At 46.7% G+C, this 23,741-nt stretch overlaps 2 protein-coding genes across 4 annotated transcripts in view; both read right to left on the bottom strand.

Moving 5' to 3' along the window:
* ITGB5 (integrin subunit beta 5) overlaps positions 1-2,253 on the bottom strand; it is a 113,673-nt gene extending 111,420 nt beyond the window's left edge. The window contains exon 1 of the mRNA XM_004745412.3: positions 1,735-2,253. Coding sequence (XP_004745469.1) covers positions 1,735-1,804 — 70 coding nt within the window. The 5' untranslated portion in view covers positions 1,805-2,253. The remainder of the gene's footprint in view (positions 1-1,734) is intronic.
* Positions 2,254-18,087: 15,834 nt separating this feature from the next.
* Positions 18,088-23,741, bottom strand: part of MUC13 (mucin 13, cell surface associated) — a 30,792-nt gene continuing 25,138 nt past the window's right edge. For 2 of the 3 annotated variants that reach the window (XM_045088783.1, XM_045088785.1), the window contains exons 12-13: positions 21,230-21,431; positions 18,088-19,335 (exon numbers count right to left, since the gene is read on the bottom strand). In XM_045088783.1, the coding sequence (XP_044944718.1) occupies positions 21,230-21,431 (202 nt within the window). In that variant the 3' untranslated portion in view covers positions 18,088-19,335. The remainder of the gene's footprint in view (positions 19,336-21,229; positions 21,432-23,741) is intronic. The other variant, XM_045088784.1, reaches the window with a different exon arrangement.

The following is a 23,741-nucleotide window of genomic DNA, read 5'->3' as shown; positions in this document are numbered from 1 at the left end:
GAAAAACAGAAACCACAACACAAATGCAAAGCAATATGAAAAGAATTCTTCACAACTGGAAGCATGTGAGTTTTTATTAGAATCAGAGAATGTCAAGCTGTAGGGAAACTCAGAAATCCTCTCCTTTAGCAAATTCCAAACTCTGGGACTTCACGGAACATGAAGAACAGAACAGAAGAAAACAAGCAGAAACAGAGGCAGGGGTGGCCTCTTTATACCGGATGGCCAGATTTTTTTACTTTGCCAAAAAGAAAAAATACCTCTAACATCACTATACATCATTAAAAGAAGTTTTCCCACCAAAAATAAAAAAGACATAATTTCAAATTGAAGGACAGTCCTTGCGAGGCAGGGAACCACTGCCAAAGATAAACTCCTGGGTTTGACACCAGCTTCATCTTTCTCTTCCCATTTCCCTGAGGACGCAGGAAAACATCAATGCGCTCTGGCTGCCAGATGGGTTTTTGGAAACCACTGATCTGCTCCAAGCTCCAGAGTGATTATTTTCCCATTAAAGAAATCTTGCTAGAGTATTAAGTCTGAATTCGAGCGTAAAGGAAGTTTTTGTGTGCCCAGAACCGTCCTTCTCTCAGGGGTAAACCTTCAACTGCCTTCCTAAATGAGGGGCCAAGGGGGAGCAGTCCCCTCTGGCTTGGCAGCCAGGCACAAGAGCAATCAAGTATCTTCTGTGTGCAAGGCCACGGAGCAACGAAGCACCCCAGCACACAATTATTTCCTCCGGGAAAGGGGAAAGATCGGAACTTCCTGCTTTTTTTGGAGGGCTTAGGGGTAGCTTATCTGCCTGGCAGCCAGGCACAAAGCAGAGAGCATCCTCCCTCTGGGGCCTCCCAACTCGGAAAACTTAACAGCAGGTAACTGGGGGCTCCTCACGCAGCTGCCAACCCTTGGCAGAGTCGCACCAAAGCAATCGCACACCTCCTAACCCTCCCGCCCAGAACGCCCCAGAGTTAGGGGAATGTTGGGGGGGCGGGGGACGAGTGCGTGTAAATCCCCGGATAAAGCCAGACAGAAGCAATCAGATCGGGAAGTCCAGGTGGAGCTGTGACTTGGGACGCCGGTCTCCCCCGGGATTTGCGGTGGCTTGGGGGAGGAAACGAGGGGATTACAACTTTAAAGGCAGGCGGTCGGCCTGGGTGCAGTGAAACCCCAGGGCATGCTAAGGCACCCTGAGCACCCGCAGTTCCAAGAGACGACCCTGTCCCGAGTAGACGCGGCTCGAGCCAGGACTCCAGGTCTCTCGCCCCGCCCTGCTGCCCTTCGCCTCTCTGAGCACCGGGGCACCCGCGGCATCTATCCGCGCCTCCCCGCAGCCCGCCCGCCCCCGGCCGGCCACAAGGGCCGCTTTGTGCCTGGGACTGCGGCACTCCGGCCCCCGCGCAGGGTTGGCGGCCGCCCTCCCCGGACACTGGGCGCGGGCGCACGCGGGCCGGTCAGCAGCCGGGCAAGGCTGTTTACACAGGAAGGGAAGGCTCCTCCTCGGCCCGGGACTGACCCGAGGCGGACGACAGCGCGCCGGGGCTGCTGCAGGCTGCGCGCGGGGTGGCGCACGCACTTCGCAAGCCCCCCGCCGGGTCGCACCCCGCGACTCGCTCACATGGGGGGCCCAGAAGACGCTCTCCCCTTCCGACAGCGCACCCCGCCCGGCCTTCCACGCTGCCTGCGGGCGGCTGCTCGCCGGACAAAGTTTCTCTGCGCCGCGGGGGCACGGCTTACCTGGGAGGCTGGGCACGAGCGCGCAGAGCCCGAGCAGGCAGGCGTACAGGGGCGCGGGGGCCCGCGGCATGGTGGGGGCGCCCGGCCTCAGCGGCGGCGCGGGCGGCGGGCTCCGCGGGGGCCCAGGGCCGGGGCCGGAGGGCTGGGGCCGAGGGTCGGGGGCCGCAGCTGCATGCCCGGCTCACAGCGCCCGCGGCCGGGCGGGAGAAGCTGGCGGCTGCGCTGACCCGCGCGCTGCCGCCACCATCCCTCCCGCAGCGCTCGCAGCCGAGTCCCGGGGCTGTCCGGGATCGGGGTGGGGGGCGGGGAGGTCGCGGCTCGGGACGGCCCGGCGGGCGGCTCTAGGCCCGGGAGGGGCGGGCTCCGCGAAGGGACCGCGACTTGGGCTCCGGGACGCTCAGCCACACTCTGCCCTCCGCCTCCGCCCCTTCCCTTCCTCCCTCCCGCCCGCCAAGGATCCACTTTCCACCCTCTTCTCTCCTCCCCTTCTCCCTCCTTCCAAGCCCCCGCCTGGCTGCCACACGGTCAGTTTACAGCCGGGCGGGGCGGGGCGGGGCGGGGCGAGCTCCGGGCTGGGCCAGCTCCGCCCCTCGCTGGGACCCGCCCGGGACGGGGAGCCCCGGGCTCCCAGGTGGAAGTCCCTCCCCGAGCGCAGGCGGAGGGGCGAAGGCGCTAGGGAGGGTTTCGCTGTGCTTTCTTAGCAGCCGGGCGCCACGGAGAGGGAGCGGAGGATGGCCCCCATTACTCTGGGTTGCTAAACTTCGGGAGGGAGAGCAGGACGGCGAGACCCCGCCGTGGCCGTCTGGTTTCTACCTAAGTCGCATGCCGGCCGCGCGCTCGCGGGAGGAACGACCGAGGCGCCCGCGGGTGTAATACGAGGAGATGCGCTTGATCGGGAGGGGAGGACACGTGGGGCGTGGAGGCCCTGGCAATGTCCGCCTTTCCCTGAACAGCGCTTTGCCCTTTCCGAGGATTCGAGACTGGGCGACGTGCCGCTCTCCTTCCCTTTCCTTATCACGATACGCTGGCGGTTTTCGTGGAGCTAAACTGATAAACAGACGCTCTGGCTAGCTTATCCCTTACATCTAAGCAAGTTCTGAAATGGCCTCCGGGAGCTGAGAGTGAGGAGCTTCCCCTGACAGCGCGCGCGAAGGGACAGGTGGGCTTGGGCTGGACCCCTATGAACGAACGAACACGAGTGGTTCAAAGGCAGGAAGGGAAGAGGTGGCCTTCGTCTGGAAAGCAATAGTAACAGGTTGCCTGGCACGGACCGAGAACGCTCTGCTAGCCAGGCACTGTTCTAAATTACCACCTTAACTCACATAATCCTCCCCACAACCCTACTGTTACCCAGATGAGAAAAGTGAGGTACAGAGGTGTTAATTTGCGGGAGGAAATGACTGAGCTGGAATACCTGCGGAAAGGTTCAGAATGCCTTTACTAAAAACAGAAGCTGTTAAGGAGTAAAGAGCAAAGTGATAGCTCCCAGGGGCGGGAGATAGTTCTAATAGCCCAGATGAAGGAGTTTAGAATTTAATCTTCATTTGTGCCCCCTTCCGCTCCCAGGCTCTGCCAAGGTGGGGCCCTGATGCCCCCAGGAAGTAAACTTATTCCTGTAATATGCTGTGCCTAGAGGGGCAGAGCTCCAAATCTGAGAGCCAGCATTTCGTCCTTAAACTGCATGCCAGCATTGCACTCCATAACATCCCCATGTTTGCTCTGATGTAACAGTCACACTCATTCCCAAATACTTTTCAGTAGAAGTGGTGCTGCAGAGGCTTCCCTGGGTGTATCTGAGGCCTTGGAAGCAACTCTTATTCAGCCTTGGGAGGCACAGATCCTAAGTAATGGGAAGCTGGAGAGAGAGTTTGAATGGGGAGCTGTCATGTACCAAGTGGTGATTTTAGATCTGTCTGGCAGAGATGGAAGGAAAGTCTCAAAACCAAGTAAATATTGCATCGATAAGCATACTAATTTGCATTTATCTAGCAGCCTTTAAGCCTTTTGACGTCTGATCCGTGCATCACCTTCCCCACCCCTAACAGGGTGTTTCACAGCACAGACTCTTATTTGTTTAAGTGCAATAAATGAGACACAAAAGGACAAATCTTGTATGATTTTACTCATATGGCATACCTAAAATAGGCAAATTCATGGAGTCAGAAAGTATAATAGAAGGGCGCCTGGGTGGCTCAGTGGGTTAAGCCACTGCCTTCAGCTCAGGTCTTGATCCCAGTGTCCTGGGATGGAGCCCCACATCGGGCTCTCTGCTCAGCAGGGAGCCTGCTTCCTCCTCTCTCTGCCTGCCTCTCTGCCTGCTTGTCATCTCTCTCTGTCAAATAAATAAATAAATAATCTTAAAAAAAAAATATTTTTTTTAAAAAGAAAGTATAATAGAAATTATAATAGAAAGTATAATAACAGGGGAATGGGGAGTTACAGACCCCTGTTTACCTAGACTGCAGTCTCAAATCTGCAGAGTGCTGGAAAGTGCTGCAGTCAAATCTGCACCCATCTTGTCCCACCTGGTGTTTCCCAGCCTGCCCAGACCTGCCCTAAGCATTCTCCCATCCTCCATTATCTTAGAACTACTTTGAAAATGCCTCTTCTAATCCCTCTGAAGCTTTTGGTTTCTGGCTTGTGGTTTTTATCCTGTTCTAGAACTCTTCATTCTTTTTATTAAGCTGAAGGGTAGACATGCCCTTCAAATGCTTTGACTTCCTCTAATAGGCAAAGTCAGGGTACACTGATGCACCCCCTCAGGAAGGGGAGACAGGCAGCATTTTTCACAATTCCTGGAACAGCTTCCCTTGTAGCTGTCCTGGGCACAACCCACTGCTGATAGTCGCTGAGCTTCTGCGCTAGGAGACTGCTGGTTGGACTGGGTTTGACTCTCAAAGTTTGAACAAGGATAACCCAGAGAAATTTTACGTTTTTTTATTAGCTTTATTTATTACATTAAAGATTTTTTTGTTTAGCTGGGAGAGAGTGTGTGTGCACATGCACAAGCTTGAGGGAGTGCGGGGAGCGAGGGGCAGAGGGAGAGAAGAGAGAAAATCCTCAGGCAGACTCCCCACTAAGTCAGGAGCCAGGAGCCCAGAGCCCAGAGCCCGAGGAGGGGTGTGATCCCAGGATCCTGAGCCAAAATCAAGAAAGAGTCAGCTGCCGAACAGACTGAGCCACCCAGGCACCCCGATTCCTATTAGTTTTAAAATGGGGTGCCTGGGTGGCTTGGTAGGTAAAGCCTCCCCGACTAGTCCAATCCAATCATGATATCATGGCTTGGGGGATGGGCACCACATTGGGGCGCAGGGAGTCAGCTTGAGAATTCTCTCTCTCCCTCTGCCCCTCCCCCATTCACGCTTGCATGAGCACACTCTCCCTCTCTCAAATAAATAACAATCTTTAAAAAAAAAATTAAAACGAAACACGGTTCGGTCCTCAGAAAGTTAAACATAGAATTACCACATGATCCAGTAACTTCTGTTCTGGGGATATACCCAAAATAATTTTTAAAAGAAAAAAAAAAAAAAAGAGAACTCAAAGAGCTAACTGTGCACCCATGTTCAAAGCAGCATTATTTACAATAGCCAAAAGGTGGAAACAACTCAAATGACCATCAACCAATGAATGGATAAACAAAATGTAGAATCTACCTACAATGGACCATTATTTATCCTTGAAAGGAATGAATTCTGACATATGGTACAACGCAAATGAACCCTGAAAAAGTGCTGAGTGAAATAAACAAGACACAAAGCAAATGAACCTTGAAAACGTGCTGAGTGAAATAAACTAAAGGACAAATATTGTATGATTCTAGTTATTTAAGGTCTCTAGAATAGACCGTTTCATAGAGTAAAAAAGTGTAATAGAGGTTACCAGGGCCATGAAGAGAGGGCCAAATACAGAGTCATTAATTAATGGGTACAGTATTTCCAGTTTGGGTAATGGAAAAGTTCTGGAAATGAATGGATTGTGGCCAACATTGTGAGTTCACTTAACGCCACTGAACTGTACACTTTAAAATGGCTAAGATGGTAAATTTTATGTACTGTTCATTTTGCTGTAATTTTAAAAAAATACTTAAAAATCGATTAGTTAAAACTTCCTCTATTTCACAATTCAGGTTTACACACTAACTCACTTCCAGAGTGAGCTGTCATATTCTGAAATTCAATTTATAATCCAGATCAAAAATCTTCTACCAATACGTAGTCATAATCTAATATGCAGGGGGAAAAGTTCAAGGTAGGAGTGGAAGACAACCCTACCGTATTCAACTTAGTTTAGGTAATATGCTTAATTCACTCTTCTTTTAACAGTCATACCTAGGTTTTGTAACAGTGCAAGAAATGAAGGACCCTGATGGCAGGATACTACAAAATTCTTTTGTAGCATTTAGTAGGGCTATGAAACATATATAAAACTTTCTTTAATGTTAATATTAACTTTTTACTTTAAAAATACCAAATTCTTTCTTTTTGTAGGAAAATGTTCTTTTTTTAAAAAAAGATTTTATTTATTTTATTTATTTATTTGACACAGAGAGCACAAGTAGGGGAAGCAGCAGGCAGAGGGGAGAAGCAGGATCCCTGCTGAGCAAGGAGCCTGATGCGGGACCCTGGGATCACGACCTGTTCCTAATAAGTTTTTTCCTCTTGTACACAACGGTCCTGGTTAGGACAAAATAATCCCTATGCTGACTCTCAGATCTTACAGCCCCTAAAGGACCACCAAAACAGACCTAAAGGCAACCTCCAGGTAATGGATAAACACAGGAGATGAGCAAATGGTGAGTCATGGTGAGGATACCAGGTCCCATTTGGGTGAAAATAGCCTACAATGTTAACTGGCCTTTAGCAGGTCCCTTAGTGATTTTTTGTTTTGGAGTTCAGGATACACACTGGGGTTATGCCAAGCCTGAGGTGGGTAGAATTGCATACTGAGAAATGGAATACAAAACAGGTCTTGACAGAGATTTTCAACAATAAGGAAAGGTGTTTCTGCTTGTGGTTGTTGCTTTTAATGTACAAATGTGTTTCTCTGAAGCTAAGTAACACATGTGATCGTGAAACTTATTTTATGAAGTAGCCAGCACACCCTAAGTTGTGTATTTCCATGCTCTCTTTTTATATAATTATCAATTCTGAAAACATTCATTATTATATCTTTCTGAGAGCAATTTTTCAAAAGCTAGTTTTGAGATAGTTTTAAGATAGTATTTTCCAGAAGGAATATATGTTTTCTGGTTTTCATGAACTAAAACATTTAAAAATAATATCCATAAATAAAACTACAGTAAAAGTTGTTACGTTTTCAACTAATTTTGGCATGAGTGTTTTCTTTTTAGAAAACTTTTCTTTAAGGGCGCCTGGGTGGCTCAGTGGGTTAAGCCACTGCCTTCGGCTCAGGTCATGATCTCAGGGTCCTGGGATCGAGTCCCGCATCGGGCTCTCTGCTCAGCAGGGAACCTGCTTCCTCCTCTCTCTCTCTCTGCCTGCCTCTCTGCCTACTTGTAATCTCTCTCTGTCAAATAAATAAATAAAATCTTTAAAAAAAAAAAAAAAAAAAGAAAACTTTTCTTTAAAATTGCCATTTTACCCAGAGGAAATCATTGGCGTGCTTCCCTAAATGCCCCTTTTCCACTCTAGCAAAGCCATCACAGTTTGTTTCTGTCTTTCTAGAAGCTACCTCATACCACCTAAAGGCATAGATTCCTTTCCAGTTCTTTCTTTTTTTTTTTTTTAAGATTTTATTTATTTATTTGACAGACAGAGATCACAAGTAGGCAGAGAGAGAAGGAGAAACAGGCTCCCCACTGAGCAGAAAGCCTGATGCGGGACTTAATCCCAGGACCCTAGGATCATGACCTGAGCCCAAGGCAGAGACTTTAACCCACTGAGCCGACCAGGCACCGCTCTTTTCCAATTATTTCAATAAAAAGTATGATGAATGAATACAAGCATACATACACCCACACACCCCTTTTAAATTAATTATGTCTAGAGACTTTGAGAGTTAAATGGCAGGGAAAAAGGAGTGAGTAGGGGATGGGGAAAGGACACAGGTGTCCCACACAAGGAGCAGGTATGGTCCATAGAGATGTGGTGTGGGTAAAAACCACAGAGTAGGAGGATGGGGCAGAAAGCAGTGAATACCAGAGATATAGGCAGGGATGAGGACATCTACAGATTGGAAGGAGGAAGCCAGTAACTTGGGCATGCTGCTGGAAGCTGAGCCAGCATTCTGCCCTGGCCACTTGAGTACCATTTTCTTTTTGTTCTCCTTTTCACCTACACTCCATTCCCTTACCTGCTACCTCCCACTTCCTTCCTGCCTCTCTCTTCTGCCTTGTCTTAGCTCCATGAGTGGTCCTTAAGAGAATGCTTAGCTAGGAGTTCTACAGCTCTTCCAAAGGTAAGACAAGCTCCTGACCCCCTACCTCTTTCTGGGGGGCCAGATTTGGGGGTGGAGATGAAGTAACTGCTGGGTCTGCAAGAAGCTATGGGCCAAAGCCCTGCAGGAGGCATCAAGCACCAGCCTGGGACCCAACTTTTAGCCTCTGTGCAGGGACTGCTGTCCTTTTATAGAATATAGTCTTCAAGTCTCTTCAATAAATGGTGCTGGGAAAATTGGACAGCTATATGTAGAAGAATGAAACTCGACCATTCTCTTACACCGTACACAAAGATAAACTGGAAATGGATAAAAGATCTCAGCGTGAGCCAGGAATCCATCAGAATCCTAGAGGAGAACATAGGTAGTAACCTCTTCAATATCAACCACAGCAACTTCTTTCAAGATATATCTTCAAAGGCAAAGGAAACAAAAGTGAAAATGAACTTTTGGGACTTTGTCAAGATCAAAAGCTTCTGCACAGTAAAGGAAACAGTCAACAAAACAAAGAGGCAACCCACAGAATGGGAGAAGATATTCACAAATGACAGTACAGACAAAAGGTTAATATCCAGGATCTACAAAGAACTTCTTAAACTCAACACACACAAAACAGATAATCATGTCAAAAAATGGGCAGAAGATATGAACAGACACTTCTCCAATGAAGACATACAAATGGCTATCAGACACATGAAAATATGTTCATCACCACTAGCCATCAGAGAAATTCAAATTAAAACCACATTGAGATACCACCTTACCCCAGTCAGAATGGCCAAAATTAGCAAGACAGAAACAACGTGTGTTGGAGAGGATGTGGAGAAAGGGGAACCCTCTTACACTGTTGGTGGGAATGCAAGTTGGTGCAGCCACTTTGGAAAACAGTGTGGAGATTCCTTAAGAAATTAAAAATAGAGCTTCCCTATGACCCTGCAATTGCACTCCTGGGCATTTACTCCAAAGATACAGATGTAGTGAAAAGAAGGGCCATCTGTATCCCAATGTTTACAGCAGCAATGGCCACGGTTGCCAAACTGTGGAAAGAACCAAGATGACCTTCAACAGACAAATGGATAAGGAAGATGTGGTCCATATACACTATGGAGTATTTTGCCTCCATTAGAAAGGACGAATACCCAACTTTTGTAGCAACATGGACAGGACTGGAAGAGATTATGCTGAGTGAAATAAGTCAAGCAGAGAGAGTCAAGTATCATATGGTTTCACTTATTTGTGGAGCACAACAAATAGCATGGAGGACATGAGGAGATGGAGAGGAGAAGGGAGTTGAGGGAAATTGGAAGGGGAGGTGAACCAGAGAGACTATGGACTATGAAAAACAATCTGAGGGTTTTGAAGGGGTGGGGGATGGGAGGCCGGGGAGCCAGGTGGAGGGTATTATGGAGGGCACGTATTGCATGGAGCACTGGGTGTTGTGCATAAATGATGAATTCTGTTACACTGAAAAGAAATTTAAAAAATAAAAAGAATATAGTCTTCGGGGCGCCTGAGTGGCTCAGTGGGTTAAACCTCTGCCTTTGGCTCAGGTCATGGTCCCAGGGTCCTGGGATTGAGCCCCGCATCGGGCTCTCTGCTCAGCAGGGAGCCTGCTTCCCCCTCTCTCTCTGCCTGCCTCTCTGCCTACTTGTGATCTCTCTCTGTCAAATGAATAAATAAAATCTTAAAAAAATATATAGTCTTCATATTTAATGGCTAGCAGAGAAAAACTAGAGATCTGGGCTCCGAATCGGAAAGAGTGATCTCCAGTCTCAATGCCATAACCTAGTTGAACAACCATGTAACTTCATATAACTTCCTGCCCCTCCTTGGACCTCAGTTTGCTTGTGTGGAAAGAGAAGACTCTAGCCCATGCCAGACTTGGCTTTGTAATTACTACTTGTGAAGTCAGATGTGTTTGGCACCCGGCAGCAGGCTCTGGTTTACATAACCTGTTGTACCAACAGTGTCCTTCAAAAAGCCATTGCCCTTTAACAGTGGGAAAGTGGGAAGACTGTGAGGACTTGTTTTGAGAGGAGCCTCTGCAAATAGTTGCCCTGGCTCTTTAAATAATGTCCCAGGAGCCTCCATCAGCTCCCTAGCTAAGTTACTCTGATTGTAATATCCTTCTTCAATAAATTCCTCTTTCCTAGCTTCGGTAGAGGTAGGTCACCACCTGCTCTACCATTTCAGAGATCATAACACATGATGTCTGCAGTGCCCTCCAGAGGTTCCTCCTAGGTTCAAATAAACATTCCAACCACAAGGCTTCCAGAAGGCATGCTTCACTTTACTCAAAAAATGTGGCTGGTGTGGTGTGTGCCTTGGTGGCTCAGTTGGTTAGGCATCCAACTCTTGGTTTCAGCTCAGGTCATGATACCAGGGTCATGAGATCAATCTCCAAGCAGGCTCTGAGCTCAGTAGGGAGTCTGCCCAAGATTCTCTCCCTCTCCCCTCCCCCCCTCAATAAATAAATAACGCGGCTGGGTGGCTCAGTCCATTCCACATCTGACTTTTTTTTTTTTTTAAAGACTCTACTTATTGATTTGACAGACAGAGATCATAAGTAAGCAGAGAGGCAGGCAGAGAGAGAGGAAGAGAAGCAGTCTCCCCACTGAGCAGAGAGCCCGATGCGGGACTCTATTCCAGGACCCTGGGATCATGGCCTGAGCCGAAGGCAGAGGCTTTAACCCACCGAGCCATCCAGGTGCCCCACGCGTCTGACTCTTGATTTCAGCTTGGCTCATGATCTCAGGGTCATGGGATTGAGCCCCACTTTGGGCTCTACTGTCCCTCTCCATCTCCCTCTGCCCCTCCTGCCACACATGTGAGCATTCATGTGCTCTCTCTCGCTCGCTCTCTCTCTCTCCATATATGTGTGTGTGTGTGTGTGTGTGTGTGTGTGTATAATAAATCTTTTTTTTAAATGTGGCTAACAATCACAGCAGACCAGCATGGCAGCCTCCAAGACACAGAGCTCCAGGGTCAGCCCAGCATAGCAGTCAGCTCGTGTACAAGGAGGTAGGAAGCTGGTTGGACAGGTGTAGGAGACTCCCTGGCTTACAAGCCATTCTATTTCCAAATAGTTCCATGGGTTTCCAGCTTCCTCATGAAGACAAATGCAGTTCTAAGTGTCTGCACATTCAGAAAGGCCCAGAGGATGTGCGCAGCCAAGTACGTATCGTTCATACAAATAACTGCCATAAAACACGCCTTATTCTCCCCCATTTGGACACTGGGGCTTGGAGAAGTGTTAATAAGTGACAGAGCTGAGATCTCTGACTCCAGGAACCCCTCTCCTTTCTATGATATGACACCTGCCTCATTTGGAATTTCTGATCGTCAGTGTGACTACGACATGGTCTTAATATAATTTGAGTGCATTTTAAAGAAATTTATAGTAATACATTAATATTTTCTAAAGTGCAATGTCATCTAATAGGTGTCTTGTGATTACTTTAAAAAATATCTGTGTGCAGGTTAAATTAGTAAACGCATCTAAAAATTCCTGGTACATAGTAGGCATTCAATAATTATTGATTGAATCTGCCTGTTACTTCCTAAATTTGGGAAGCAGACCTAAATGACTTTTAAGGGCAATAGCTCTGACCTACTAGTCATCTAAGTCGTGTCTAAAAGGTGGCCCTCCAGGGTTACAGCGGGCCTTCTGTTACAGAGAGTGCCATGCATGCCCTTCCAGCATCCATCCCCAGTCACAATTAAATCTTCACTGACAGCAAACACAGGGCCTTTTACCCTCAGATCAATAGGCCAAATTGTAATTAGCTGTGGGGGTTTGTGGCTCTTAGTCGAAGTCACCCAAGTCACTGCTTTCCAAGTGGTGTGCAGGACAGATCCAAGCTAGACGCGAGGCGGAGCCATAACTTGAGGAAGCTGGGCTCCCTCCTTCCAGAGAGACCACTGAGGTCTTGCAAGTTACTCTACCTCAGAAGACAGGACTTGAGGGATGCCTGGGTGGCTCAGTCAGTTAAGCATCTGCTTTTAGCTCAGGTCATGATCCTGGGGTCCTGGGATCGAGCCCTGCCTTGGGTTCCCTGTTCAGCAGGGAACCTGCTTCTCCCTCTACTCTTCCCTGCTGCTTGTGATCTCTTTCTCTCTTTCTAATATATTAAAATCTTTAAAAAAATTAAAAATAACTATTACAGAAGACAGGACTTGAGTAAATACCTTACCAATTGTAGCTGTTTAGCCTGCTTTTTAGAAAAATAAGGCAGTGTGCATACTTGGTGTAACCAAAAGTCTAGGAATCCAATGGGGATATAACACACAAGGCCCTTTGCTCCAGACCCGGCATTTCAGCCTCAAAAACACTCTCACCTTTGCACGTTGTGTTTCCTCTTCACAGAAGTCTTTATCCCTGATCTTTTCCAACGTGTAAACTCTGACTCATCTTTCAATACCTAATGCAAACCTTCCAGAATAGACTTTTGCGGAATGTTTTCCTTGTCTCACCTGGAGGCGGAAGAAAATTCTTCCAGTGGACCATATGTCATACTGTGGGCTCAGAAAATCAGGCTTGCAGGAATTTCTGAGTCCTTGATGATTTTGTCCCAAGTTTCTTTGAATAGAAGAAGCCATATTTCCTAGCATGGAGGTTGAGGGGAAGACCCCCATACTGTACCCCAGGCCTCTTCCCAACCTCATTCTCTAAAAAACCCAGCCAGAAAATTAGTTAAGTCAGGAAACAACAGATGCTGGTGAGGATGCAGAGAAAGGGAAACCCTTGTGCACTGTTGGTGGGAATGCAAGGTGGTGCACCCACTCTGGAAAACAGTATGGAGTTTCCTTGACAAGTTAAAAATAGAACTACCTATGGCCCAGTAATGGGTATTTCCCCAAAGATACAAATGTAGTGATCTGAAGGGGCACGTGCACCCCAATGTTTATAGTAGCAATGTCCACAATAGCCAAACTATGGAAAAAGCTCAGATGTCCACTGACAGACAAATAGGTTAATAAGATGTACACACACACACACACACACACACACACACAGGAATATTACTCAGCCATCAAAAAAATGAAATCTTGCCATTTGCAACAATGTGAATGGAACTAGAGGGTATTATGCTAAGCAAAATAAGTTAATCAGATGATCTCACTGATACATGGAATTTAAGAAACAAATCAGAAGATCATAGGGGAAGAGATGAAAACAAGACAAAACCAGAGACAGAGACGAACCATAAGAGACTCTTAATCATAGGAAACAAACTGAGGTTTGCTGGAAGGGAGGTAGGTGGGGGGATGGGGGTCACTGGGTGATGGACATTAAATTAAGGAGGGCATGTGATGTTATGAGCACTAGGTGTTACATAAGACGGATGAATCACTGACCTCTATCTCTGAAACTAATAACACATTATATGTTAATTAATTGAATTTAAATTTTGAAAATGTAAAAAATGAAAATAAAAAATAAAAAACCCATCCAGACCTGCTCACCTCATGAAAGTGGATGAAAGAGACCTTCCAACAAAATGGTGACATTTTGTTTTCTTAACTGAATAATTTTTCTGTGAAAATGGATTCCTTTTTTTACTTTGGAAAATCACCATGAAATAAAACATTGATGGGGTACCTGGGTGGCTCAGTTAGGTGTTCAACTCTTTGATTTCGGCTCAGGTCATGATCTCAGGGTTGAGATAGTACCCAGATCAGGTTCAGAGAAGGGCATGGGGCCTGCTTAAGATTCAACCTCTCCCTCTTCCTCTGCCCCTCCCCACTCAAAAAAAAAAAAAAAAAAAAAAAAAAAAAAAGAAAAAAGAAAAAAGAAAGAAAGAAAACCTTGATTATCTGAATGTTGTAACAAATTTTATGTACCATAATATGATATTAACACTACTTCAATACTCAGGTATTTTTGAGCCAATAAAGGGAACCATGTCTGATCTCTAAGGACCCAGTAAAAATGGCACAAATATCATGAGTGTGAAAACATTCATGTTTCTCTGGCACAAGAGCGAGCATTTGAAGAGACCAGGGAAAAGTAGAGGGGAAATTATTAGTGCAATCAAAATTTAGGACGTCAAAAGAGCCTTTTGAAGAGTCCCTGGTCCGAAGTTGGGTTTTCTGGAAGTCAAAGGATATAGCGCCACCTACTGGCCATGAAATTTGCCCAGTTGCTAGGAAGGGTTGGGGGTCGTTTGGTTCACGGGCAAAATTGCCCCAGAGATTTATGTCTCAAACTGTTTTGGTGTTAATGGCAACTGGAGGCCTGTCCTCCTTCTCCAGAGGATGCTCAGAGCCCACTGAAGCTTCTTGTGCACAACGGACTCCTGGTTTCTGAACTCTCAGGGGAAGGAACGGGAAATGATGTGATCTGGGCCTCAGCTGTGAGGAACCAAATCACTGATCTAAAACAGTGATTCTCAAAATGTGCTACACATTCCGGCTTAAGCAATCCCTTTGCTCAGGATTCCCTAGACCAATGGAGTGCTCTGGGGCCCAGGCATCAGTGACCTTTAAACTTCGGGTGACACCAATGTAGAGCTGAGACCTGCCGTTGGCTGGGCAGCATCCCATCTCCAGCTCATTTCCCCTAGGACTGACCTCAGAGAACCTTCATTCTAGTGTAGAGACCAGCAGAATAACATGTGCACATTCCTGTCCTGTCTTAGAGCCGTGATCAGAGGATGCCTCCATCAAGGTCAGAGAAGCCCCTGTGTGAGAGTACACTCCCCACTTACAAAAATAGCTTTGTGGAGATATAATGGACTTACAATAAGCTGTACATATACTAAGTGTACCATTGGACAAGTTTTTTTTTTTAAAGATTTTATTTATTTATTTGACAGACAGAGATCACCAGTAGACAGAGAGGCAGGCAGAGAGAGAGAGAGAGGAGGAAGCAGGCTCCCTGTGGAGCAGAGAGCCCGATGTGGGGCTTGATCCCAGGACCCTGAGATCATGACCAGAGCCGAAGGCAGAGGCTTTAACCCACTGAGCCACCCAGGTGCCCCCCATTGGACAAGTTTTGATGCACCTGTGAAACCATCACCACAATGAACCATCACCATGTAATGAACATACTCCTCGAGATTGAGCTGGGAGAGCCGGCTTTACATTGCTGTTTCACAATTACTTAATATTCCATGCCAGGTATTGTCCTGGGGAGAAGGAAACCCAGACTCACCATGTGCCACCTCCTTCCCAGGGGAAGTAGATTCAGGGTGCTGCTGGGATGGGAAGGAAGCATACCTATCCTGGAGAGGGCTGTGGGAGAAGATTGGGAAAAGCTGGTCACAGGAGATGGTTTCGCTGATCAAGACAGCTGGAGGTGATTATGAGATAGTTGAAGGAAAGGGCTTTTTTTTTTTTTTTAAGTTTTTATTTATTTATTTGAGAGAGAGTGAGCACAAGCTGGGGGAGTGGCAGGCAGAGGGAGAAGCAGACTCCCTGCTGAGACACATAACTGACTGAGCCACCCAGGTGCACTCCCCCCACCGCCACCGAGTTTTTTAAAATAAGATTTTAGGGACACCTGGGTGGCTCAGTTGGTTAAGCCACTGCCTTTGGCTCAGGTCATGATCCCAGGGTCCTGGGATAGAGTCCCACATCAGGCTCCTTGCTCGGCGGGGAGTCTGCTTCTCTCTCTGCCTCTGCCTGCTTGTGTGCACTCTCTCTCTCTCTCTCTGACAAATAAATAAATAAAATCTTAAAAAAAAAAATTTTAAGGAAAGGGCTTTCCCAGTGCAGGGAACAGCATGAGTGGAGAAATGGAGTTATGAAGAGGAGGTGTGTTTGCAGGACAGCAGGTTCTGGTGGGGTGGGGAGATTCAGCAAAGTTGGAGCAGTTGGTGGTGGCAGCCTGGTCACCAGGAGACATGAGCCAGGAGAGTCTGCCTTAGTTCTGTGAGCTTTGTTCTCTCAGTGGAGAAGCCCTGAAAGCCTCAAGCAAGGGAGCATGATGACCAGATTTGCATCTTAGAAAGTTTGTTCTGACAGCCCTCCAAGGCTGGCGGACAGTAAGTGTGGAAAACTTCACGAAGTTCCCAGTGAGCAGAAACAAATGAATTGTAGGTCATATTATGTAAGACTCAAACAGCTTTGAATGTGAATGTCATTTCATGAACATTACACATGTATTTGGAGAATTCCTTCTATTTAAACAATAGCAACGAGAGTCTGTGAGAAATGGGTGATACTCTGGTCATGAAGCCAGAATTCGTATGGCCCAGGACATTTGCAAAGTGATGGAAACTGGCACGCTGAGGTCCAGTATGCCACAAGGAAGGGGGGACTCTTTAGAAGAGAGGTTCAAACAGCCTACTTCTAACAATGAATCCAGAATGATCTTCAAATGTAGGGGCACCTGGGTGGTTCAGCCGGTTAAGTGTCCGCCTTTGGCTCAGGTCATGATCCCCAAGTCTGCTTTTTCCATTCCCTTCCCCCCATGTTCACACACTCTCTCTCAAGGCTTGGTGGGTTAAAGCCTCTGCCTTCAGCTCGGGTCATGATCTCAGGGTACTGGGTCCTGGGATGGGGCCCTGCGTCAGGCTCTCCACTTGGTAGGGAGCCTGCTTCTCTTCCTCTCTCTCTCTGCCTGCCTCTCTGCCTGCTTGTGATCTCTGTCTGTCAAATAAATAAAATCTTGGGGGAAAAAAATCATCCTAAAATGTAGAGGTAACATGCAGGTCAGGAATAAAGTCTGTGATGGCATGTTACAAGGTCAGCCAATCTGGGACTCCTGGGTGGCTCAGTCAGTTAAGTCTGCCTTTGGCTCAGGTCCTGTCCTGGGATCTAGCCCTGTCAGGCTCCCCACTTAGCGGGGAGCCTATTTTTCCCTCTCCTCCTAGTTCATGCTTTCTCTCGCTGTCTTTCTCAAATAAATAAATAAAATATATTTTTTTAAAAAGGTCAACCATTTTAAGTTACATCTACATTACTTCTGTTGCTATGACCTGATGAATATTTAATGTCTTTATAGGTATTAAGAGCTCCTAAGGGTGTTTCTTTAATCCCATTTACCCCCTACCTAGCCTTGTGAACACAAGAGTAAAGCCAAGTGGTGTCAGTGAGGATGCGTTCAGCTCCACACAGTGGATCAAGAGTAAACTCCAGATGCTTCAGGCATGGTCTGATCAGGACTCCTGCCCCATTTTTCCATGGTTCTCTTAGCTCTGCTAGGAGAATGTCTGTTCAGCGAAACTGAAGCAGTCCAAGGCCTCATATCCTCAAGCCCACTTTGTCAAGAGAACAAAGAGTTTCTCTTTCTCCAAGCCTCCTAGTAAAATTTAAGCTTTATTCTTTTAAGATTTTCTTTATTTGACAGAAAGAGAGAGAGATCACAAGTAGGCAGAGCAGCAGGTAGAGGGAGATGGAGAAGCAGGCTCCCCACCAAGCAGGAAGCCTGATGCAGGACTCAATTCCAGGAACCTGGAACTGTAACCAGAGCTGAAAGCACAACGCCCAACCGACCAAGTCACCCAGGTGTCCTAGGCTTTATTCTAACTGCATCCACTTATAACATGTGATCACTAAACCCATCAACAACAGGGGAATGGGGTTCCACTGATTGGCTTGGGCCCTTGGAACTGGGGGTCAGAATGGTCCCACCCAAAATGCTTGGCAGCTTCATAATGGGAGAGAAGTAGGATGTTCAAGGGACAGCAGCCAGAAACATCTACTACACGATTAAAAAATTACCCTGGGTGGTCTAACAGCCCCTAACAAGGGCTACAGATATCAGTCAGTCTGGTTTGCCATGTGTCATGTCTGTTATTGGAAGTGAGCCTAGAGGCACCCGGGTGGCTTATTCGGTTGAGTGTCAGGTTCTTGATTTCAGCTCAGGTTATGACCTCAGGGTAGTGCGATCAAGCCCCATGTCGGCTCTGTGCCGAGCGGGGAGGATGACTAAGATTCTCTCTCCCTCTCCCTCGGCATCTCCTAACCGCTCTAAAGGTAAGGAAGGACACAAGGAAGGACACCATCTACCAAAGACACTTTATTCATTACCTCTTACAGTTAATAGTAAGAACAAATAATAATAACAAATAAAAATAATTTGTAAGGGGACCAGACATTAGATACAAACAAGGACACTATTAACATTAAAGAAAGTGCGTGCTGGCTGTAGCTGTAGCTGTGTGCACGCTGGCGGCCACAGAGGAGGCCGAGGCCTCCGTGAAGGAACTCTGGAGTCTGCGTCCCAAGGCCGGACATCCAGATCCTGAGCAGAAGCTCCCTCTTTCCCCATCAGCCAAATAGAATCTGCAGTTTCAAAGTGTCTTCCAGCTCTCGCTCCTGGCGTGTTCTCTTCACACTTCCTTAGGCTCCAAGTTGTGGGCAGGACATGAATCGGAGGAAATGTCCGTTCGCTCATCGAGGAGGGGGATCTGAGGACCAAGGTGGACCCCACGTGCACCGTCCTGTACTCATCCTGCCAGCCCAGCTTCCTTCTGTCTCTGTTCCTCCTACTCCTGGCTATGGTTTTTATTTTTGTTTTTTCCTCCTCCGCCTCTACCAGTTCCTGGCATTTCAGAAACTCTAGAATGTACTCCATGGTGGGCAGTTCTAGTCCTGGCCTTCTAATTAACATCAAAATGATCCTGCCCTCCTGGGCAGGCTGAGAGACGTGTCTTTTCTTCTGTGTCCTTGGTGTGAGGCCAGGTCATAGGTTCCCGGCAGGGCAAGGGTCATGAAATGCCTACACTGGAGGGACAGAAGTAGCATCCTATTTAACTTAGTAGAGAATGAGCCCGAGAACCTTAAAAGATGGTATTTCTTCCCACACCCGGGGACCTCCATAGCTGACGCCTAAGAGTCGCTCAGAATCAGGTCACAGATCTGCAGGTGATCAACTCAAAGCCACATTCTCGCAGGAGTCCACAATCCTGGGGGTTTTCCTCTAGATTGGAAATGGTTATTGTTGCCCCACCAGGAAAAAACAAAACAAAACAAAAACAAAAACTAACCATTGTACTGATTGGACAAAATCATCTGTCTTACAAGTGCTAACAGCAACTATGTGCATTCAATTTGATAGGTACGTAGCGAACAAGCTGCATCTGTTGCAAACAGTCACAACTTCCATCCAGAGAGGCTGGGTGCTGGGTGGCAGAGGAATTCCGAAGGCCAGATCTTCATGGCTGCTTGCTTCTCCGTTAATCTTTTAAACACTCAAAACAAAAGCTCAGATACTGGGTCGAGGGCCCCGGAGGGTGCCCAGTTGTTACCCTTCTAGACAAAAAGAGAGAAAGAGAAAGATGGGGAAATAAACAAAACAAACTCTTAGAAAAGAAGTACTACAACAGATCTATCTGAGAAAGAGCAGATTAACACACTTGTACCATTACTTCAAGTAACACTGTTTGAATACTATTTTTTAAATTAGAACAGTCACTGTTCTAGGTTCTCTGTCCATAGTAGCTTATCTGATTTTTATCCTATGAGATAAAAATCCTTATGTCCATGTCACAGATGCGAAAACAAACTCAGAGAAGTAAATAACTTATCCAAAATCACTTAGCTGATGCAAGTTAACAGAAGAGGCAAGGCGCCAAACCCATGCTCTAAATCCCATGCTTATTTTTGCCTCTAAGGCGTTCTCTTTAGAGAGGATGCTTGATGTGAAGGCTCCTCCATAAGGAGGAAGGGAGGTTTGTAAGGAGTCTGCCAGTTAAGGTTCCCCTTGGGTGGAGCCAGCAGGCTTTCCCACAGAACTCAGGCTCTTGGCTGTTGAGGACTAGACCACGTGTCTGGCCCAACATGGCACGCCTCGTGTGAGTCAAACCTTTGTACCCACATGAAACTAATGACTTCTACGACTAAAGAAAACTTCATGTGCAAAAAAAATCATGGGGGGTGCGCCTGGGTGGCTCAGTGGGTTAAAGCCTCTGCCTTCAGCTCAGGTCATGATCTCAGGGTCCTGGGATGGAGTCCCACATCGGGCTCTCTGCTCAACAGGGAGCCTGCTTCCCTTCCTCTCTCTCTCTCTGCCTGCCTCTCTGCCTGCTTGTGATGTCTGTCAAATAAATAAATAAAAATCTTTAAAAAATAAATCATGGAATTTCAAAACAGAAACAAGGCAGGTTTTCCCAGAACGGTCATAGTGACTTGAGAGCCTCAGCGGGCAGTGTGCTCGCCCAGGGAAGTCTGCAGAAGAGAAATGTGCACAGAGAACGCGGAGCCCCTGCCCCCTTCCTCAGCTGCCTCTGCCGCACCCCAGCTGCCTTCACCTCCTCACCCTCTTTATTTTTCGACTCTTCTGGAAGTTAGGCATTCCTCCACCCCTCCCTCTCTCCCTCCCTCCCCTGTTCTTACTTCTTTAGGAAGTAATTTCTCCCCTTGCTGCTCTTCTTTTAACCTCTCTCTTCCCTTTTTCTCTCCTCCCACAACTTCCCTCCTTCTAGCTCAGTTCCCTTGGCTCCCTTCCCCATCAAAGTTGCTTCTTAAAGATTCACTCAGACCACAGTAAGCAAGGCCAGGACAATTATCCAATACAAATCTAATGAACACAAGCTATGCTCCTTGAAAGTCCTCTTAAGGGAAATAAAACAGCCCCAGCCCTACTTGCCTTATCTCTGTAGAAACTAACTGGGTTATGCCTTGAGGTCTGGGTGGGGAGGAAAGGAGAGATCTGCCTTGACATGGGCAGGCTAGAAGGATGGGACAGAACCCTGTTTACATCCAACAGTTCTTCCCTGACCTGGGTCCTAGATCCTCAAACAGCTTGGAAACTGTCATCACAATGACTGGAGTCCTATCTGGAAAAGTTTATAAAGTAAAGGGACCTTAAGGGCATCTAAATTGTTTTTCTTTTTTTATAGCTGAGGACACAGAAGGTCAGAGAAATTAAGTGATGCGTCTACAAGTCACGTAGATGGTCAGTGTTAGGGACCAAGTGGTGGCCACTTAACAATAAGAGGGAGTAAAAAAAAAAAAAAAGAAAAAAACAGGAAAACAAACAAAAACAAGAGGAGGGGGCATTCTCTGATCTTTCCCTTTTGATCAGAAAGCAAAAACAAACAAACAAACAAAACAACCTGCAGCCAGGACATGAAGATACAATGGTCTGGTCCCTGTCCCTGCTCTGCCCTGGGCATCCCACTCCCTCTCCAGCCCACTGACTCACCTAGTAGTCAGGGCGAGGCAAGCTTCTCTGGTGCACATAGGGATTCTGTGGCTGACCAGGGACATTTGCTTTGACTTTAGGGAAGATGCTCCCATTTGCTCCGGGATTGCTGAAGCCTGTCGTCGTCTGCTGCAGTCTCAGATTTTGAAAGTCGTTCTCAATCAAATTCTCTTCTTCAATATTCTTGTTTTTGTTCTTTGAGCTATAAGGGTGATAAGAATTAGGATTTGACAATGGCAGAAAGTTCCTTGAAGCAAATGTTAGTATTCTTTTTAAAAAAATTTTTTTCAAATTTTGAAATAATCTCAAATTTACATATAAGGTACACACCAAAAATTATACAGAGCTTCCATGGGCCCCCACCCAGATTCCCCAACTGTTACCATTTCTGCAACATTAAGAATAAGCGTTTATACCTGACACCCCACTACCCATAATGCTTCACTACTTTGTTCACTGTACATTCCCTAAGTTTTAGAGCTTTTTAGTGTCCTCAAAAGCTCTCTGTAAACATTAACACCAGAATGTTAACACTGATCCAACACTGCCATCCAGTTCAGTTGGTCTCATGCAAATTTTGCTAATAATATTAATGCCCACAGGGCACTCCCAGAATGACTGTCTCCTACCGGAAATGTTAAAGGGAAATGTTAAAGGGAGGACCCACTCACCCTGTGAACCCAGGAGCCAGCCCAGCTTATGGAAGAATTCCCGCCCTTTGGGAGCACTCCTGTCTAACTAAGGAAAGGAGAGGAGGAGAGAAGCTTCATTCTCTCTGGAATGGGCAAGCAATTAATAATTCTTGATGTGCTCCCAGGAACGATGAACCTGAGGCTGAACTAGGAGCCAGCCTCGCTCTGCAGCAGGAAGCAGGAGCTGAGAAACATAGCCGTCGTGGGGTCACAAAGTTCCACACACAGCCCCTGAGGATGCTGGAAACCCAAGACAGATAGGCAATCCTCCTACAAAAGGAGGAGACAGCCTTGCTCCAGAACAGAATGTTCTGGCCATCTTCCTAGAAAAGGGAAGGTCACACTTCTGGTTCACAGCTTTGCGTCCTTGTAATAAAGGCTGTGGGGAAGAGTTAATATCAAACTCGACTAATAAAAAAGAAACAATATCTATTTATCCTCTCACATTATCATACAAAAATACCTCTTTTGCCAAAATATAAGATATGAGCGAAGTGTCACCCACAAGCAGCTTGTTTTTACCAAAGTGCATCCCCACTTGGCACATTTCGAATGGAATAGAGATAACAGTGTTCTTTCTCCCAGTTAATGCAGGGAAATTTATCTAAATATTTGTTGAATAAATGAAAGGACTCTACGCAAGTTCTTCGGAAGAGCACTTAAGGCACCTGCAAAATGGCTTTGCAGAGAGAACAAGGCATAGGGCTCAGCTGAAGCCCAGGTCAGGCCCCTGCCACAGGGTACTGGGCCCAGGGCCTTGACGAATGATCCTTGACTACATGAGTGGGGCTGAAAACTACTAATGGAGAGTTTCAGGGCCATCAGAAAATGGTTGTTAGGTCACATTATACAATTAAGTAAAAACAGACCTTGTTAAGCTGTTCAACAATGTATTCTTTTTTTTTTTTTTTAAAGATTTTATTTATTTATTTGACAGACAGATCACAAGTAGGCAGAGAGGCAGGCAGAGAGAGAGAGAAAGGGAAGCAGGCTCCCTGTGGAGCAGAGATCCCAATGTGGGGCTCGATCCCAGGGCGCTGAGGTCATGACCTGAGCCGAAGGCAGCCGCTTAACCCACTGAGCCACCCAGGCGCCCCAATGTATTCTTTTTAACACAAAGGATGGAGCACCTGAGTGGCTTAGTTGGTTAAATGTCTGACTCTTTGGTTTCAGCTCAGGTAATGATCTCAGGGTTGTGAGACTGAGCCCTGAGTCAAGCTCCACGCTCTTGGTATTCCTCCTTCTGCCTTCCCTCCCACCCCTGGCACATGCTTGTCTCTCTCTAAAAACAAACAAACAAAACCCACACAAAGGACACAAAATTATGTCTGTAATACCATTTGAGGGGAGCCTGGGTGGCTTGGTCATTAAAGTATCTGCCTTCAGCTCAGGTCATGATTCCAGGGTCCTGGGATCGAGCCCCACATTGGGCTCCCTGCTCAGCGGGGAGCCTGCTTCTCCCTCTCACACTCCCCTTGCTTGTGTCCCCTCTCTCACTGTGTCTCCCTCTGTCAAATAAATAAAATCTTAAAAAAATAAAAGGAAAAAAATCATTTGAAAAGAAAAAATCTGGAAAGAATATGCCAAAATATTAGTTGTCTTAGGGTAGATAAGTTCTGAGTGATTTTTTAATTGTGCTCCTTTACACATTTTTCTGTTCTCTTCAGTAATCACGTATGGCTTCCATAAGCCAAAGCAAATGAAGGTAAGATAGAGAGCCAACAGTACTAGAGAGGTTTTGCCTTATCTCCCTTCTTTTGCCCCAGCAAGACTGAGCATGATGCTGGTGGTGATGTGCCCTAGGGAAAGGGATGCTCCCC

This window comes from Mustela putorius, unplaced genomic scaffold, assembly GCF_011764305.1.
Source record: "Mustela putorius furo isolate JIRA1106 unplaced genomic scaffold, ASM1176430v1.1 tig00003834_pilon_pilon_pilon, whole genome shotgun sequence".
Classification (NCBI taxonomy): domain Eukaryota; kingdom Metazoa; phylum Chordata; class Mammalia; order Carnivora; family Mustelidae; genus Mustela; species Mustela putorius.
Note: the sequence above shows the minus strand (reverse complement) of the source record. Positions and strands in the feature narration are given on the sequence as shown.